Here is a 19,591-nt window from a genome sequence, read left to right as displayed (position 1 = left end):
CTTAGTCAGAAGGTTCGTTTCCTCTTCACTGGTTTGCAGTTTTCAGTACTTGAAACCAGATGTACCAATCCCAGTGGCATGGCCTACACCCTGATGGAGTGTTAATCCCACAATGTTTTTTTTCTGGCTGGTGTTTGCCCTGGTTGGTAAGACACAGTTAAACTTCACAGAAGATACTTGTTGCAATGTCTGCTAAATGAGAACCTTACTTTAATAAAAACATTTGAATATAAATCTTTTCTACGACTTCCTAGTTTTTCCTGTGCACCACATTTACAAAAGCTGTGCATTTTACAGTTCTGCAGAAATCATAGATTCGGTGTGTCCATGAATGTTGGAGTCTCCTAGCAAAGATGGTTGCTTTGAGTCTATTTTGTAGGGTTTTTGAGACTTGTTGCCAAAAACGGTGATACCCATTCCACCGGGGTGATTCGGAATTGACATGTGTGGTAGTAAGGGAATATTTGCTTCCTGATTTGATCCTGATGAAGGTAGGCTGGTCACATGACCAGTACTAGTCGACCCACTGGCACTGCTCGGGGACCGACTCTTGGGAGGTGGGCAGTGCTGAATCACTCTGGGAGGACCTGCTGGCTGATAGTGGGCAGCTGGAAACGCTGCGTATCCAGGAGGTATTGGGTATCCATTGATGGGGATGAATCGCTGGTTCTGAGGTATTGGTGGGCTGATGAAACCAGCAATCTGGCCCTGTGGTGTAATACCCTGGCTCGGGAACATGTAATTGGGATATCTGGGGTTACTGAGATTACTCACTGGGCTGGCACTAAGGGAGGTTGTCTGCGTGGTGGCATTTCCACCGGAAGGAGTAGTAGAGCTGGTATGACTTGAGAGTCCCTCCCAGGACCGAAGCCGGACGTGAATATCTTTAAATCTTGGTCTCCTGGAAGGAATCTCATTCCAACACTCTGTCATGAGGCTGTACATTCTGGGGGGGCAGTCTTCGGAGCATGGTAACAGCTGTCGTTTTCTCACCATTTCGATCACTTCCTGGTTACTAAATCCATAATATGGCTGGAGTCCAAAACTGAATATCTCCCACAAGACAACCCCAAAAGACCAGATATCTGAATCAGAAGAGAATTTGCCATACATGATGGCTTCAGGGGGCATCCAGCGAATGGGAAGCAAAGACTTACTCTGCACCCTGTAGTAATCAGCGGAGTATATTTCTCTGGAAAGCCCAAGGTCTGAAATCTTTACGTGAAGTTGCTCTCCGATTAAAATATTGCGAGCTGCAAGGTCCTTATGGACAAAGAAGTGACTAGACAGGTATTCCATGCCGGCTGCAATCTGAATTGCAATGTGTAGAAAATCTCCGTGATCCAGGCTGGATTTTACAGTCCCATCTTCATCACTGCTACAGCCAACATCTGAATGTGGGGACCGCATGATGAGGAACTCGTGGAGATCCCCCTGATTCATATACTCAAAAAGCATACACACAGGTTGTTCCTGAGTGACAGCCCCTAGAAGGCAGACAATATTGGGGTGGTGTAGTTCGGCCATCAGGGAGGCTTCCTGTTGAAATTCTGTCCATTGCTGGGGGTTGTTATAGTCTTTCAAGGTCTTTATAGCAACTAACTGAGCATGGTCCATGCCTGGGAGATAGAGGTGGCCCTTATAGATCTTTCCAAAGGCACATTCACCCAATTCTTCCATAAAACGTACAGCAGAAAGAGGGAGCTCTTTAGCCTTGCTCTGTATGAAAGAAAGGCAAAGTGTGGTTTAAAACATTTTCTAAGGCAAGACATCCTGGCATCTGAAAGGAGGGGTGAGGCATATTGAGAAAGGTTCTGTACATCAAATTAATTACAACATTGTACATCTAGAAGTCCTTAGAATTGTTGGCTGCAACTTTGGCATGGCAGATTTTCGTCCATCACTCCCCTATCCCTCCATGCACACCCCCTGCTCCAACAGTGGTTTCCTGCTGTTACCTTGAATCTTGCTACTCAAAGAGTGGTCTTGGGAAGAGCAACATTGAAGCTCACTACAAATGCAGACTCTTGGACCCACCTCGGACCTACTGAATCATGATGTGCATTTAACAAGACCCCAGGTGATTCTGGTGAATGTTAGAGTGTGAGAAGCACTGATGCTGAGGATACAGCCTTAGTCCTTAGCCTGGGACCTAAGAGTATTTGTGACCTGGTCTTACCCTTGCTACACCTCCACATGATGGCATCACTTAGGCTGAATAGGTCTCCTCATTGTCCACATGCAAATGGCATGCATGTTCTTGCCTAATACCTTTGTTCTTCCAATGCTCTCCTATTTCTAAGGTATATATTGAGCTAAAAGCCAGAGAAACCAAAACAAAAGGCTGTTCTGAGGTGCTCATAGTAGAGGTGGGGGAGGTTTGGAATGTGCTTCTCTCTACCTATCGAATCTTGCTCTGAAACTCTCCCTGACCGCTCTGTTCTTTGCCTCCCGTGGAATCCCTCTGGCTTTACCGTCTGAATGCCACTATGTGCAGGATGCAGTGAGGTGACTGGCTACACGCTGACCTCCACAGCCACAGTTCATATTGGAATCCTGCCCTCTCCACTTACCGGCCGTGTGACCCTGGGTACAATATTTAACCACTCTGTGCTTCAATTCCCTCATCTATAAACTGGGATGATAATCGTACTTATCTCGTAGGGTTCTTGTGAACTTTTAGTAGGTTAACATCTGTCAAGTGTTCAGCATGATGTCTGGCACATGGTAAGGGCTACTGAACTTTTAGCTATTATTACCTTGCTATTGCTGCTCTTTTTACCAATATACTTTGTCCTCTCAATCATATTTCAAGTTTTCTTTTTTTTTTTTGGCTACACCGTGTGGCATGCGGTATCTTAGTTCCCCGACCAGGGATTGAACCCATGCCGCCTGCATTGGGAGCACGAAGTCTTAACCACTGGACCTCCAGGAAGTCCCCCAGATTTCAGTTATTTGAAGGGAGCTATTGCCTTTCGAACCAACCGATCATCTCTGTGGCTTTGCAAGTGGGTTATTTACTGATTGACCTGAAAACAGACAGGAGAAAGCATCTAGCTCACAATGAAAATAAATATTAAATTGTGACATTTGATCTTGACAGTAAACATCTATTATGTCATGTGTTTTTACTATTTTTGAAATTCACCTCTGATCTATCCTGACATTTAATCTAATTTGTTAGGGAAAAAGTCATAAAAGCAATGCATTTGTACCTAAACTGATTTTTTAAATAATCCCTTTAAATGCACTTTAAATCCTTATTTTTTTAGAAAAAAGTACTGCTGTGAGTATCCCAATTGAAGCTGATAATTTTGCAAATACATAGGGAATTCAGAGCTCTCTGTACACAGTTTAAATCAACAGTTTAGAAAATTAACTAAAAATTTTCTCTAACCCAAACTCTACTAATCTAGAATTCATGATGATTAGCTCTGTTCTAGGCTAATTTTTGCAGGGCAAAATGCCCATTAACCTAATTATAAGTGTAAATAAACTTGCAGCAAAATACCCACTTAAGAGGACAAAATAGAACTGAGAATTTTGAAACATTAATTCCTCCATGCAAATAATATTTCTTATCATCTATAGGTCTCACTAATTTGTTAAAGCAGATTTTATGGGGTTTGTATTTATAAATGTCTTACAGTAAAGTTACTTCTGCTGAAAGTAATGGCAACTTCTTGCTTTAAACATTTAGGCAATTGAAGCTTATTAATACAGTCCTATTAATTATAGTATTGTTTGTAACAGATTAGAAATAACCTAAATGTCTACTTAGTGGAAACTGATTAATTGTGATGGAGCTAGTAAAAACAATATTATACATTTGTAAGAATATTATACAGTTGTAAGAGCAAATGAGGACACTTTCTATGTACTGATATCCAAAATCCTACTACTAAGTTAAAAATAAAAAGCAAAAGAACAGTTAATGCTGTATGCTGCTTTTGTGTGAAAGAGGAGGAGAAAAAAAATGAATATATTCATATTTCTGTCCATAGGCATAAAGAAACTCTGGAAGGATACTCAAGAAATAGCAGTGGTTACTGCTGTGGGAACTGGGGGGAGGGGGGCAGAGGTGGGAGATTTTTCACTTTATGCTTTTTTATACTTTTTTGGTTTCGTTTTTGTGGTACACGGGCCTCTCGCCGTTGTGGCCTCTCCCGCTGCAGAGCACAGGCTCCGGTGGCGCAGGCTCAGCGGCCATGGCTCACGGGCCCAGCCGCTCCACGGCATGTGGGATCTTCCTGGACTGGGGCACGAACCCGTGTCCCCTGCGTCGGCAGGCGGACTCTCAACCACTGCGCCACCAGGGAAGCCCTGCTTTTTTATACTTTTGAATTTATGAACCAGGTGAATATATTATCAATTCAAAAAAATGAATAATTTAAAAACATATGACCCATCTTTCTATCTGACTGAATCCAGGAAATTTATTCTGCAATCACAATTCCTTCACTGTTTTTCCTTTTGCTTCTAGGGTCAGGATTCTGTGGTTGCTACGGAGTTCCTTTGGGAGAACAGAATGTAGGTGATGGGAAGAGTAACCAAGCCTACTTTGTAACTCCTGCAGCCCTCAGCCCTCAGATTGATTGTGCTTTCGTGGCCAGAGTAATCCAAAGTGAATTTTTCCCACATGACATTACAACAGGGATTTCCATCAGAACTTTACCTAATGATGTAAATGAATCCAATTTATGTGAAAGTCCCTTGAATGGCATGGTAGGTATTACTTTTTTTTTTAATTTATTTTTTATTATTTTAAAATTTTTTTGTGGTACGTGGGCCTCTCACTGTTGTGGCCTCTTCCGTTGCGGAGCGCAGGGTCCAGACACGCAGGCCCAGTGGCCATGGCTCACGGGCCCAGCCGCTCCGCGGCATGTGGGATCTTCCCAGACCCGGGCACGAACCTGTGTCCCCTGCATCGGCAGGCAGACTCTCAACCACTGCGCCACCAGGGAAGCCCTTACTTTTTGATTTAAACAGGATCCCCCATGCTTTTGGTGATAGAGAAGGGTATAGGACTGAGTAATAAACTACTTTTGAGGGAAAGTGGGAATGAGGAACTAAACCTAAGGAATATTAGACTGATCTAATGAGGCGTTAGGACTCTTCCCCCTTCCCCTGCTGAAGCTTAACCCATAGGCAGTGTGGGGTAATTCAAATCATGTAACCTTTGGACTCATGCAAATCTGAATTTGCATCTTGGACCTGCCGCTTTCTATTATTAATAGTTAATATTTATATAGCACTTACTATGCGCCAGACACTATTCTGAGCACTTGACAAATATTAACTCATTTACTATAACAACCTCGTGGGATAAGTCCTATATATTAGGTGGCTGACCTTGGGTGAGTTTCCTAACTTTTCTGAACCTCTATTTCCATATCTATAAAATAAAATAATATCTAGTTTCCATAATTACAGTAGGGATTAAATGCAACAATGTATGAAAGTAATTTCCACCTAATAAGTGCTCTTTAAATCAATTTTATTATCCTTCTTAGGGAAGTAATCCAGAAAGTGGAGTCAATGCAAATGATTTAGATCCATTTACAGCCTTAAATAGCTCTAGACAGTCATCTATAATTCTATGTTTAAAAAACGAATGTTTAAATTTCTTCTTGTTAATCTTTCTCTGTTCTCCTGTAGTTGCTGGTTTTTAAAAAAATTCTTTAAAAATGACAGAGACTCTGTTTTGGAACCCGAGGGCGGGTAAGAATTTGAGTGGCCTGTGGTCTGCTCCTCTGAGGATTCTGGGAAATGCGGATGGAGGTGGAGGGAGCAAAGACCCACGTGGAAGAGTGGATGGTGGCAGATGGGAAGGGAAGCAAGCAGGCCAAACTGGTGGGGACTGGAAGAGAAGAGGAGGTGGACGGGACCTTGGCGCTGGCCTGACACATGGCCCCTGGGGCTTCACGGCTAAGAAAGCCGGCTGCATTCCCATACACTGAGGTAAGAAAATTAGTCCTCTGGTATTCACCTTTGGAAGAAGAACTCTTACTCTTGCCATTTTACAGATGGAGAAAGAGGCTTAGAAAAGTATCAAGAATTTTTAGGAGAGCCAAAATTGCTGCCCTTGTGTGTACAAGGCCTTCTGTTTGAAACCAGAGAAGCTGGCTGGCCGGCAACCCCAGTTGGACACAGCATGTCTCTGGAGGCTCAGCCTGGGGCCTGACACCTTGCAGGGCTGTGAGGTCAGCCTTCAGTGTGTGGTCACTCTGTGGAATGATAATTGTTCTTCTTTCTCTCTGTCCAGACAGATGAAAAAGTATGTTTTGACCCAAAGTGTGTCTTGTCATAGCTCCCCAACACCTGGTGGGCCAGACGGCATAGAGTCCCAAATCATCTCCAGCTGACAGAAGGAAGGGATAGTTCATCAGAGTTAGTCAGAACCAAATTTGGGGATTTGCTTTGGAAAAAAAGCACAGAAAGTAACCAAAATGACCAATTTCACAAAACCTTTCCTTGGAACACCTGTGCAGCAGCCAGCATAGAAATACCCAGGAAAAAACTGCTCAGAGCTTGGTTTCAGGGGAACAATTTACACAGTGATTTGCAGTTTTTAAATGCTCAAGTTATTTGGTACAAATGAGTCTTAACTATAGACTCATTTTCAAATTTTACATAAATCCTGACCTAGTTAAAAAATCATAAAAACCCTTAAAGAAGCAGTCAGTAGACTGTATGGTGACGGCAGGAAATTAGCTGTATTGTTGAGGAACAGATGGTTTACATTATACAGACCCTTTAGGCTAAACTTGTTTAGGTCTGGCATATTGTAAATTATATTTTGGTAATGAAAGTGAAATGACCTCTGCTTGACCTCAAGTGGGGTTTGTCTGCTTGAACCAATGTAGTGGAAAACTATGAAAGAAAATGAAGTCATAAAGTTTTGGCAGTTCAATTTTGGCTCATTTCAAGTTAAGGGGTTATAAATCTGTTTAGTTTTTGTTTGACAAGTATTTGTCATACAGGGATGTACAAAATGTAAAGAAGTGTAAAATACACATGAGGCACGATGCCAAAGTAAACCAAGTACAAAGGAAAACTGGAATGAATAGGGTCCTGGGCTCCTATCTCTTTATCACTCCCTCCATTAGTTGAATGACAAGATGGGCTCCGTTTATTATATGCTGTAAGGCAATTAAGTACCTTAAAACTGAAACAGGCTTTCAGTTTAAATGTTAACATTTTTACTTCTCAAAGTAAACACACATCTGCCTCAGTGCGGTTTAAAAAATTATATAATTTTTTTTGGGGGGGAGAAAAATCAAAGTTGATGTAGAAGTTGATACATTATTCTAAAATCCAATTGTGCTTCTTCCCCTAGAAGTTTTTGAAGAACAACTGCATTCAGGTTTAAATGAGCTCTTCACTGGAGGAAAATGAAGGGAGAATATTTTAGATGTGAGTCCTTAGATGTGAGTCGCTGTGAGTACTGCAGTCCTGTCTAAACAGCTGCTAGAGAGGCCAGGCGGATGTTGGTGGCTTCTCTCACCTGAGTGATGAATACTAAGTGGGGACATGTGCCCCTTTTAGATCCATTAACTTTAGGTATGAAAGCAATGAACCATGGGTAGTTTTTAAAAATTGTAATTATGTAGATGGCAGATGGATAAGGCAGACAGACTCAGTGACTTTATGTCTTTCCACCTCTGGGAAGTTACACCTTAGGTGATAATACACTTGAAACGACTCCTCTGGAGGACACTGCTTGCGACTAAGCTGCCATTTCCTGCTCACTTTTCCTAAGTGACTACCACAGGAAATGAGATGAGCATTCTGTGATGGCCATCAACCTTGGCATGCAGCACGGATCCCGCTCTGTGACTTTTCACCTCTAACCTGAACAGGGCATGACTGATCGCTCTACTTTTGTGTCCAATTTGAAGTAGACACACAGATGAAAAGCAGAGCCACATGAGGGTGGAGGGAACCAGAGCTCAGGGCGGTGCTCTGGGACAGGAAGTTGGCTCCAGCAGCAGGTGCTGGAAAAGGACTAAAGTTCATGTTCCTACAATGGACCCAAACCTCCTCCTATAGTCCTTGCAGCCCCTATACCTGTTCCTTTCCCATTCCTCATGTCCCAAGGCTGCTGCCCTTTTACAAATCTCTTTTGCTATACACATTTGCCGATTCTAGCTGTATACAAGTATCTGTAGGAGAAGAGTGGGCCCCACACAGTGACATTTGTCCTCACCCTATTAGAGGAATAATGAAGCAGACCCTATTGAAGTTAGGGGGTAAGTTTGGGTAATAGGAGGGCATGACCAGGTCTGTTTCTCTTTGAAAGCACAGTTTTCTCTGAGAACTGTATTCCTTGTGGACTTACTCTCTGAATCTCAAGTTGATCAGCAGAGTCTACACCAGAGCAGGCACTGGAATCCCCCAGAGGGCCTGTTAAAACACAGATTGCTAGGCCTCACTCCTAGAGTTTCTAATTCTGTAAGTCAGATTCTGCAGTTCTGACAACTTGCCAGGTGATAAGGATGCTCTGGGACTGGAATAAATGAGAGAACCCTGCTCCCGGCACAATGAATGACCACAGTGTGTCTGTAGAACCTGACTGAATGATTCTGACTTACACGAGACAAGAGACTATACTGTGCTTCGGGAGATGCTTTGGAAATGCCAGCTAGAGAAAAATGTAAGAGCCATCGACTGGTATTTCGCTGGGTTACATTCTGCATGGCTACTGTCAGAGAGATTCAAGGTTTTGAAATAGAAATCACGTTGTAGCTTGGGCCATGTCATCGGTTTATTATATTTTCATGTGCAGCCAACTTTGTGGGATATATTTTCATAGCTGGTTACCTCAGTCAGTCAATTGATACTATATATACTATGTACCAAAGAGTATACACACAGAATAGAGTATGAGAAACCATTTAAGAACCATGAGGAGAGAGGACACAACTCCTATCCTAGATGTTTGTAATTTGAGCTTAGTAATAACTACCATGTATTGAATACTTGCCATGTACCAGACACTGAGATCATAATAATGGCTACGATCTGGGGAGGGGGGGCTCTTTATGTGTTAGGCTATAAGTGCTTTATACATATTAATTCTTTTCATCCTCACAATAACGCTATGAAATTGGTCACTGTGACTATTATCCCCATTTTACAGATGGAGAACCTGAGGAACAGTGGTTAAGTGATCCCACAACTAGAAGGTTGTAAATTCAGACTCCAGGGTCTGTCTTCCTCATGACTACACTACACTCCCTTGTGGGGTCTCTCAGTGTTCAATGCATCAACTCATTTAACCCTCATCCCAAATCCGTGAGATTCATACTATGATTTCCCCACTTTATGGATCAAGAAATTAAGGCCTTCAATGGTTAAGTAGCTTGCCTACGGAAGCACAACTATTAGGTAGTGATGTCAAGATTCAGCTCCAGCTGTGTCTGGCTCCAAAGATGAAGCACTTTTCTGGGAAGAAGAGGTAGTTTTCATTTGATCCTCAGAAGGCTCCACAATTTTAAAAACATGAGGCCCACTGGTATAAAAGTGGAATGTTAAGGTGTAATTGCTCTCTGGCCTCTGATGACCTAGACCTTACTCTGGCTGATCCTCTGTTGCTCCCATTAGTTGACTGGGGTAAGTGAACGAAACCATTCAACAGAAGGCTGTACCTGAGTTGGGCACAAGAGCCCTGGAGAGTATGTGAAATTGAGATTTTTTTAGTATCTGGCCTTGGCTGTTGACAGGAATCTGTCTGACTCTAAAGCCTGTTTTCTTTTCCTGTGCATCTTACTGCTTCTTAGGTAAACAATGTTAGAATTGTGAAACAACTGACTCCACTCATAAATGGAAATGATTACATTCTAAAAGCTTAAAGGCCACGACCATTTGATTTTGGGAGATTATGAACATTTTCAAAGACTACAGCTGAACTAAGTGCCTTCTGGTTTATGCAATCAAATTCTAGAGGGAGTTCCAACCAACAGTTTGCCATATTTGTTCAGAGTTCAGCCGCACTTCTCTGCAAGTGATTTAACTTCAGAAACAGTCCTTTTCTCTATAATGTTAACTTTCTGATAGTTAGTTTGAATGTTTGGTGGTGACCAGGATTGATTCTGTGGTGGAGTTACTTTATAATGTCAACAGGAGATGTTCTATTCTGCCTGGAAACAGGCAGAACAGATGCCAGTAATTTTAATGTCAGCATGAGCTACCGTGGTGCTCATAACTTGGGCTTGTGTGTTTCAGTCAGCCTGAAAATTAAGGCAGTAGAGTGAAACAGGGCAGGGGTCCCCAACCACTGGGCTGCGGACGGATACTGGTCCGCGAGCAAGTGAAGCTTCATCTGCCACTTCCCATCGCTCACGTGAACGTCTGAACCATCCCCCCGCTCCCCATTTGTGGAAAAATTGTCTTCCACGAAACCGGTCCCTGGCGCCAAAAAGGCTGGGGACTGCTGAAATAGGGAACACTTGGGCTCTGGACCTGGATAGACCTGGCTTTGAGTTTTGGCTCTCCCACTCACTAACTGTGTGACTTTGGGCAGACTCTTAATCTCAAGCTTCAGTTTTCTGACCGCCCAAAATCAGGCTCAAATTAGTACCAACTTCAGAGGGTTACTGTAAAGACTGTATTGAGATAATGCATGTGAAGTACTTCAGCTTATTCATAATACTAATTCTCCCTAGAAGTAAAACTTCTAAAGACATAGTTGTAAGCTGATCTCTGTACTGGACAGTCCCCCAGTCTTCACTATCAGACCCTCTCTGTCCTGAGGGATTTTATCCAGGGTGTGAACAGGGTGTGGGGCGGAGGACTTATGCTCACTGGATGGGCACAGGAATACCAGAGCTATCTAAAGAGCTACCTCTATAATCTTTGCTCTAATTGCCTTGCCCTCACCCCAGTTAATGCTGTGCGTTGCTGAATCCTATAGCTTCCTCCCCAGCCCACAGTACCTGGTACACAGCATTTGGTGGTTGATTTAAAAGGTTTGTGATTGTTCATATCATCACTGTAACAAAAAAATAATAGTAACTTCTAGCTGTTGAGGACCTGTGAGGTGCCAGACACGCTATCTTGAAGTGTCAGAAACAGCTCATTTAGAATAGATTGGTGGCTGCTAGTGGTGGAGAGTGGGGAGGGAAGGGGTAGGCAAAACAGGTAAAGGAGTCAAAAGGTACGAACTTCCAGTTATAAAATAAGTAAGTTATGGGGAATGTGCAGCATGGCCAACATAGTTCGTAATACTGATTGTATATTTGAAAGTTGTTAAGAGAATAAATCTTAAGCCTTCTCGTCACAAGAAAAAAACTTTTGTAATGATGTATGTTGGCAGATGTTAGCTAGGCTTATTGTCGTGATCATTTTGCACTATATAAAAATATTGAATCATTATGTTATACACCCGAAACTAATGTAATGTGTGTGAATTATACTGCAATAAAAATACATTTAAAAATCTCTTTTAAGTACTATTTGTATCCTTGTTTTATAAATGAGAAAACAAAGATCTCATGGCCAGTAAACAATGGAGGCAAGATTTGTAATCATATCTCTCTGCCTCTAAATCCTTGATCTCTGAAGTATATTATACTACCTCTTAGAAATAAACTAGGAACAAATGTGGCTGGAAAGGTAACTTAGGCCCAGAGACTGTGGACTCCTATATACTGGGAGGAAGAATTCTATAACTTGAGATTTGGTCCTTCCAGATTGGGGAATCATTATGTCAAGTGGGAGCTAAAGCAATGCCAGAGGATGAAATCAGCATGAGAGAGAGAAAGAGGAAAGAGAACTGACAAACATCAGAGGAGGCTCCCATTTGGGGAGTTAAAAAGAAGAAGAGCTAGTGAAGAAAAGGGGAGGAGATAGTAGGAGAGCCAAGAGAAAGTGTTTCAACATGGTGGTTAAGAATATCGAATGCTCCAGAGAAATTAAAGAGGAGGAAGACTTGGGAAAGGCCATCGGATTAAATTACATCACTGGTGATTCCCCAGAGGCCATGTGAATAGAATGATAGCTCAGAAGCCTTGGAGACAATGGCTTTAAGGAGTGAGTGGAAAAGTTATTGAGGACGTTTTAGCACTAAGTGTAGTGACAGTGGATAAGAACAGGGATTTCAAAGGAGTGGCTTGACCACAGCAGGGATTTTTAGATGGAAGCATGTTGCTAGCAGAAGGGACAGGCCCAGGGAACATAACTGTCAGTACATTCAGCAATGGTTGAATACCTTGGCTGGAAAGGAAAAGGTGAGAGGAATAGCCTGGAAGCGGAGAAACAGAGAAGCGGGCAAGAGATGAGGGTTAGTTGAGAAATAAAATACAGCCACCAGTTTCAGAAAGCTATAGGCCAATTTTGCTTCCCCCCCAATCTTCCTTACATCAGCCAGGAGCTGCAGGAGTTTGACCCAAAGGCTTATTTAGGTTTCCTGACCCTCATTCTCAAATTCCTCCACCCTTAACCTCTTTGAGGGTCTAAATCCCACATAGGTGCGTCACATAGGGAAGGACAGAACTGGCTCACCCTGTGCTTGACGGAGAGGCTCTGCTCCCCTTCTAAGTCCCCAGGAGGCAAGCTCCACAGCTTCCCTCCCTCAGCAAGACTGCTCAGTGTTTCCGATGTGACAGCTTGGGGGGGGGGGAGGGGTGGGGCGGGAGGCAGAGGGAAAGAATCGGAGAGATGGCAAGTTAGAGTTTCCAGGCTTCTTGGAGAAGGTTCATTTTCCACAGTACTTAAAAAAAAAAACCCCTTACTCAGACTGTAAAATTTGTAATGCAAGATAGAAAAACCCTACGTAGTTCCTGCATCACCAGAGTACTGTCAGAAGATTTTAAAGATGGAAAAGATAGGAGATTAACTAATCCAACTGACTGGCTTGAAATCTTTTGCTGAGCAAAATAAAAGAAAAATAAACAAACCGTCCTTTGCATGAACACAGTCGACCTCTTTCTCTGAACAGCCGAGAAAATTGAGACACAGAGGGGCTAAGTGGCTACTCAGGGTCACAGGGCAGTTAGAGGTGGAGCCAGGGGAGCATCTCCATTTCCTGACTGTTCAAGGCTCAGACGTAAGATGCCTGTCTGGTCCATGGCTTCCTTTCCCCACAGGTCAGAAAGAGACTCATGTCTCCTCAAAAGTTTTAACTTCCAACTGTACCGTTCACCTCTCTGGGGACTCAAGCCAGATCCCGTCAGCCAGTCTGTCTGCAGCTGCCTATTGTCACCTCTGAAGGGTATGGATTTCTAATCTCCCAGAGGAGCCTCTTCTTAATACAAACACTTGAGGTTGGTGGGGCAGCAGGGGGTGGGGACGGTGGGTAAAATCAGCTCAGCAAGTGGAGAGAGATGGACAGAGATAGTTTAAACCCTGAAGGGCACATTCATTTGGATAAATAAGAATGAGGCCAGGGCAGACCAGCTTCTACCCTTCATTCCTTTTTCATCTCAACCTCCAAATATCCTTTTGATTTTACTCTGGTAGGGTGTTTTTTTTCCAAGACTTTTTTTGTTTTGTTTTTTTCTCTTTCTTTCTTATGTGTGTCCCTTCCTTTTAGCTTTTATAGGTATGGGTAATATTTATGTGTCAGTGACCTCTCAAAGCAGTCTTAGAGATTGACTGTTTACATTTGGGAATTTTCTTTAAGGTCTACAAAGTTCTTTGTGCTTTTTCCAGGAAAGGCACTCAGTAAGAACCAAAACAAACAGCTGAATAAGTCAAATTTGATTGGAGCCAAACTTCTTAGGAGGGTAAGAAAAAAAAGTTAGCATTTGTTTTTGTTGTTTCCTTTCCCCTCCTCAACCCAGTCACATATTCTTGAGCCATTCCTACTTCTAGTCTGATTCAGAATTGCTTGTGAGCTGTTTAAGGCTAAACTCTAAGCCCTGTGTTGGAGAAATCTTGACACTGGGAGATTTCGCAAGGCACATTTCGGAGACGGTCCAGAAGTGATGAAAACAATGTTTTGCTTCACCAAGTCTTAGGAAAAATTTATCCCCGTATATTTTACATTTGTCTCCATGACCATGGAGGATGGAGGACTATTGTTGCTCTGGCCAAATTTCACATGTCCCTGGCAGGACCGGGGCTATGTAACTCAAGCTTACAACTGTTATCCAGGCCTCTTCAGGAGGTCTGTCAGAGCCAGGTGAATCCTGTGGTTAGTGTTCAGCCCAGACTGACAAATGGAGGGTCATATTTAATCATTTGCCTGCCCCCATAGCCCCTTCCCAGCATGATTTGTCCTGTGAAAAAGTTATCATGGCATGGGCAAGTTCAAGGGCTCTCCCTAGAGCTGAAAAATCTCTATTCACATTTTATCTCTTCCAACTACTAGCTCTTTGACCTTAGGCAAGTTACTTAACTGGTTTGGAGTCTCAGTTACCCTGGTTGTATGAGAGTGATAATAATACCTACCTTATATAATAGGTGTGAGGATTAAATGAGATAATGAATGTAAAAGCTCCTGGAATAGTTCCTGATGATGTGTATCATTCAGTATATATTAGTTTTCTCTATTTGTGCCACGGAGCCCTCTGAGATCTTTATTTGAAAGACAACATAAATCCAAAACACCGTGCCTGTTGGACATATCATGTGTTGCAAAATAAACCTCCACTTAGAATGGAACTGAATTGCAGATTGAGGCTGACCTACAACATGGGTAATTTTTCCGAATGGAAATGATTCTTCCTATAATTCCTGCCACAGCAACGAGGAGCCCACCTCCCCAGGATGGTGGCTGCAGCACAGTGACTACTAGAACCAAACTGATCTGGCCCTCTCTCCCACCCAGAGCTCCAGCATTTGTAAGGCTTCTCAGAACTTAATAACAGAAATGACAGGGAAAGATTCTCACAGAACAAAGACTATTGCACTAGAAATTTGAAGTCATGGGATATGTAAACGGTCAACTAGGTGTGACTACATGAATGTGAAATAATGTTAACCCTTCTATTTTCTCCTATTACATTTATAGGGATTAACCATGCTATTATGTAACACGCTGTAACGTATGTAAGTTGGCTAGCTAGCAGCTAGGATATCACGAGTTAAACCTCCACTGCCACCCATTCCCCAAGCCACCGAGTGAACTCAGTGGTTAAGAATCCACCTGCCAATGCAGGGGACACGGGTTTGAGCCCTGGTCCAGGAAGTTCCCATATGCCGCGGAGCAACGAAGTCCATGCATCACAACTACTGAGCCCACGTGCCACAACTACTGAGCCTGCGCTCTAGAGCCCGCGAGCCACAACTACTGAAGCCCGTGTGCCTAGAGCCCATGCTCCGCAAGAAGAGAAGCCACCGCAATGAGAAGCCCGCGCACCGCAACGAAGAGTAGCCCCTGCTCGCCACAATTAGAGAAAGCCCGCGCGCAGCAACGAAGACCCAACACAGCCAAAAATAAATAAATAAAATAAATAAATTTTAAAAAAAAGAGAGAGAACAGTGGTGTTGCTTGGAACAGAATACTTAAAAAATGAGTTCTTTTAGCATTTAAGAAACCCCAAAACCTTACCAACAAGTATGACTTTGCAATAGAAAAATATTTTAAGACTTTTTAAATTAAAAAAAAAAATTCAACAGCAAAGCAAAATAAAATCAAACGAGGACTGTGTGTCAGGCCCAATTATGCTACTTTTTTTATTGGGTAAAAGGACTGATTTGAGTGTGAAGGCAATTTCTTTTCCTAAAATTGTATAAAAAGTGATGCATCTCCTCTTTATGAGGGTCAAAAGAATAATATGGTCACTAACCCACAGAGAAGATAAATATTTGTTGAATGAATGTTCCTATGGAGTTGGAACACAATGAAAAGGCAGGCTTCTGTGGATGCAAGAATCCTAAGTTATTTAAATGAAATCTCTTTCCCGAGAGGCCTGGGATTGGGGTGCTGGCTTTCCGGAGAGAAAGCCTCTGTTGTATTTCAGCCTCAAGATGTGTGTGCTCCATTTAAGGAAAGGGCCAGTGACCCTGGGTTCCTTGCCAGGACCCTGAGCAACCCAAATGTTGAAAGACGTTGAGGAAAAACTAAAAGGAAGTGGATTGATTTAGCAAAGAGAGGAGAAGGCTAAGGTGGGCTATTATAAAACAGCATTCAAAGATTGTGGGAAGGACAACACTTCTCTTAAAATATGTTTAAACCAAAGAGAAAGGGATTTAGGTTAGGCATGAAAAGGATTTTTTAAATTGTGGTAAAAAACACATAACGTAAAATTGACCATTTTTTTTTTTTTTTTTTTTTTTTTTTTGCGGTATGCGGGCCTCTCACTGCCGTGGCCTCCCCCGCCGCGGAGCACAGGCTCCAGACGCGCAGGTTCAGCAGCCGTGGCTCACGGGCCCAGCCGCTCCGCGGCACGTGGGATCCTCCCGGACCGGGGCACGAACCCGCGTCCCCTGCATCGGCAGGCGGACTCCCAACCACTGCGCCACCAGGGAAGCCCAAAATTGACCATTTTAAGTGTACAGTACAGTGGTATTAATACCTGTGCACTGCTGTGCAAGCAAAAGGATTTTGTGAAAGTGAAGTTAGTAAACAATGTCTGATTTCTCTCTCTCTGTTCATCTCTTTCAGTTTGATTGGAAGAGAATGGAATTTCCTTCTTTAAAATGTGGAAAAATAGTCCACATTCTGAGTCCCCAGGGGCTGGAAGAGATGATCTCATAAGAATTCCTTCCAGCCCAAACTCTACGTAAGGTAGTGCTAGGACGGGTCCAGCACCGAATTGGTCACACTGATGAAAGTATACTCAAGCTGCCTTGGACAAAGTTAGAAATGCATGGCTATGCTGAAAATGAACTCTAGCACTGATAAAATTTCTGATTCTATATCATTTGATTTCTAAGCTTGGGTGGGTTATAAATGTTGCTTTAACTTGAAGTCTATAGAATAAGCACAGCTCAGGACTGCTAGTTTTACCTTGGGCTTATACGCATTCAACATTGACATCTCCACGTTTTGACCTCTGACGTGTTTTGGCTGCCTCTGGACAGGCGGTGACGATGACTTCTGGTTATTGCGACAGACACAAATGAAGAAGAAGAGCAAAGCAATGGCCAGGGGGATGGCAACACTAGGCACCAGTATGTACAGGATTTCCATTTTATTCTTCTCCTTGGAATCCTTTGAATCTGGGTGTAGAAAATGGAAAACAGCAAAAGTTATACTAGTTCAAATCACATGGAATAATATTACATGGCAGAGCTTAAAATGTCCTCCTATTCTTCTATACACACAAATCTACTATGAGAAAAAAGAACCCTTGCTTATTACAATTTGTTTCCATCAAACCTTCAGTGTTGTTTATCAAAGTTGAAAAGTTTAAAGTTCAAACGTTTAAAAATTGCAGAGGGACACTGTGAAGACTTCGTGTGTGTGTGGGTCCCCCCTCTGATGTTGCCTCTCTTCAGCAGCAGACCTGCATTTCTCCAACACCTTAAAAGTTAAACGCCACATGGATGGACTGTATACATCTAAGAGCATTAACGTGGACCCCAGGGGTCTTCTTCCACTGGCTGCCAGCCCAAATCAAACACCGCAACGTGGTGTTCCAGAAATCATGCCCTTGTCTTGGCTGGCTTGGACAAAAAGGGCCAGTCCTGCATCTTCCAGAAGCAATATCACCAAAGAATCCTGGCCCAGGGTCCACAAAGCCACTGGCCTGAGAATATGGGGACCTGAACTCAGGGCCAGGTCAGTCTCTGATGAGCTGTATGACTTTGAACAAATCATTCACCTCTTTGTGTCTCAGTTTTTCTCATCCACAAAAGTGAAGTATCTGTTTGGGATGGTGTCTACAATTCCCTCTTGCACAGCATCACTGTATAACTTGACACTTTTTTGAAACCCAAGAATTCTTCTTAAATGGTTTCATATGAACTCAATAATTATGAGTGCTAACCCTCTGAAGTACATTTTTGAAATCTTATACATCCACTGTTACCATTGCTTGGAAAAGAATATAACATGTATAGAAGGACACAAGGACACATACTTTTCTTTTTTTTGGCTTGAGTCTGACCATTAAACTAAATACCCTGGGCATAGACTAAAATGAATGAATGATTTGACTGGTAAAACAATGCAAGCATTATGGGACAGTAATTAGAGGGGATGCATAATGACATGTCCTGATCACCAGTAACCTTATCAGTTATCTAGCTTTAAGAAAATCCAAAGTGTGAAAATTCAGATTGACACAAAATTCAGAGATGATTATTTACTTAAAAGAATTAACCATGCATCCATTCCCTCATCCCCCCATTTGTTTCAGTCAGTCAGTAAACAAACAGCTACTACTGCCAAGCACTCCACTAGGTACTGGGAATATAAGATGAATTAAGACACGTCCTTTGCCCTTAAGGACCTCGTGATCTGCTAAGGAAAACAGAGAAAAGGTAATTACAATATGCTATTGGAAATACTACAAGGGAAGTATGGATAGAGTGGTGAAGAGAGCCCAACAGTCCCTCTTCCCTGACACAGCATACAAAGTGGGGAGGTCAAAAGCTGCATACCCAGCAAAGCTTGGTAAGTGAGAATATACTTGTACATAGTCTTTACTCGCACAACACTTTCTTTGGGAACCTGTTCAGTGAGATATGGCAGTAATTAATCACACTCCCCACAGAAACAGACTCAACACAAGAAATTAGGAAGGGGCACCAAAACCTGGGTGCTGGGACTGTGATCTGTGGGTTAACCCTCAGAGGGGCTGGGGAAGGGTAAAATCTGCTGACTGAGTATAATAAAAATGATCGTTTTAATATTTCTTGAGTGTTTTCTACCAGCAGAAAATCATGTTAGCTGTTATTATTAATATGGGCTAAGTATTATTCTAAGCACTTTTCAAAACTCATTCATTTTATCCTTACAAGCAACCCCATGAGGTAGGCGCCATCCTCATCCCCATTTTTACAGGTGAGGAAGCTGAGGGGCAGAGTGGTTAATTTACTTGCCCAAGGACCTGCAGCTAGTAATTCAACGCTTGGATTCCTCTCCTGTTGGTCTTGCTTCACACCTCCTGTTCCAGCTACTACACTAGACCGCCAGTACTTTGAGAGTGGCTGTTGTTTTGCACCTATTTTCTCATGGTAGGATTTTTCTTGTTTCACACAGGTAGGAAGAATGAAGGAGGTCTGAAAGGTGGGGAATAACACAAAAGCTTTGCCAGGTACTCTGCTTTTGAACTCCCCGCTTTGTAGGCTGTGGCAGGTAGACATATAACCCAGGCATCTCTGGAGGCTACTCTAATCATTCTAGTCATTAAGAACTGGGTCTCGGGTGTTTTAGTAACAATTGTGTCTGCCTGTCTGTGGGTGGGTGGACAGATAGAGAGAGAGAGATTGCTATGTCTATATAGACAATGTAGCAGAATAAAGGAAGATTATGTTTTAGAGTGAGAAACCTCTGAAGACTGCCTTTGACATTATCTATGCAACCTTGAGTAGGCACTTGGCCACTCTGAGCAAACTCATCTGTAAAATGGGATTATTTCATAGAACTGTTGTAAACCATAAGTGAAGTAACATAGAAACTATCTATTCTAGTACCTGTTACAACTCAATCACCCAATGTTTACCCCCCACCCTCAGAGTAGGAAAAGATTCAGGA

At 42.6% G+C, this 19,591-nt stretch overlaps 1 protein-coding gene across 1 annotated transcript in view; it reads right to left on the bottom strand.

Moving 5' to 3' along the window:
• Window positions 1-291: 291 nt before the first annotated feature.
• ROR1 (receptor tyrosine kinase like orphan receptor 1) overlaps window positions 292-19,591 on the bottom strand; it is a 169,563-nt gene continuing 150,263 nt past the window's right edge. The window contains exons 8-9 of the mRNA XM_065885120.1: window positions 16,898-17,109; window positions 292-1,719 (exon numbers count right to left, since the gene is read on the bottom strand). Of these exons, the coding sequence (XP_065741192.1) occupies window positions 292-1,719; window positions 16,898-17,109 (1,640 nt within the window). The remainder of the gene's footprint in view (window positions 1,720-16,897; window positions 17,110-19,591) is intronic.

Source organism: Phocoena phocoena, chromosome 1 (genome assembly GCF_963924675.1).
Source record: "Phocoena phocoena chromosome 1, mPhoPho1.1, whole genome shotgun sequence".
NCBI lineage: Eukaryota > Metazoa > Chordata > Mammalia > Artiodactyla > Phocoenidae > Phocoena > Phocoena phocoena.
The sequence above is the reverse complement of the archived record's forward strand: the minus strand, read 5'-3'. Positions and strand labels throughout refer to the sequence as shown.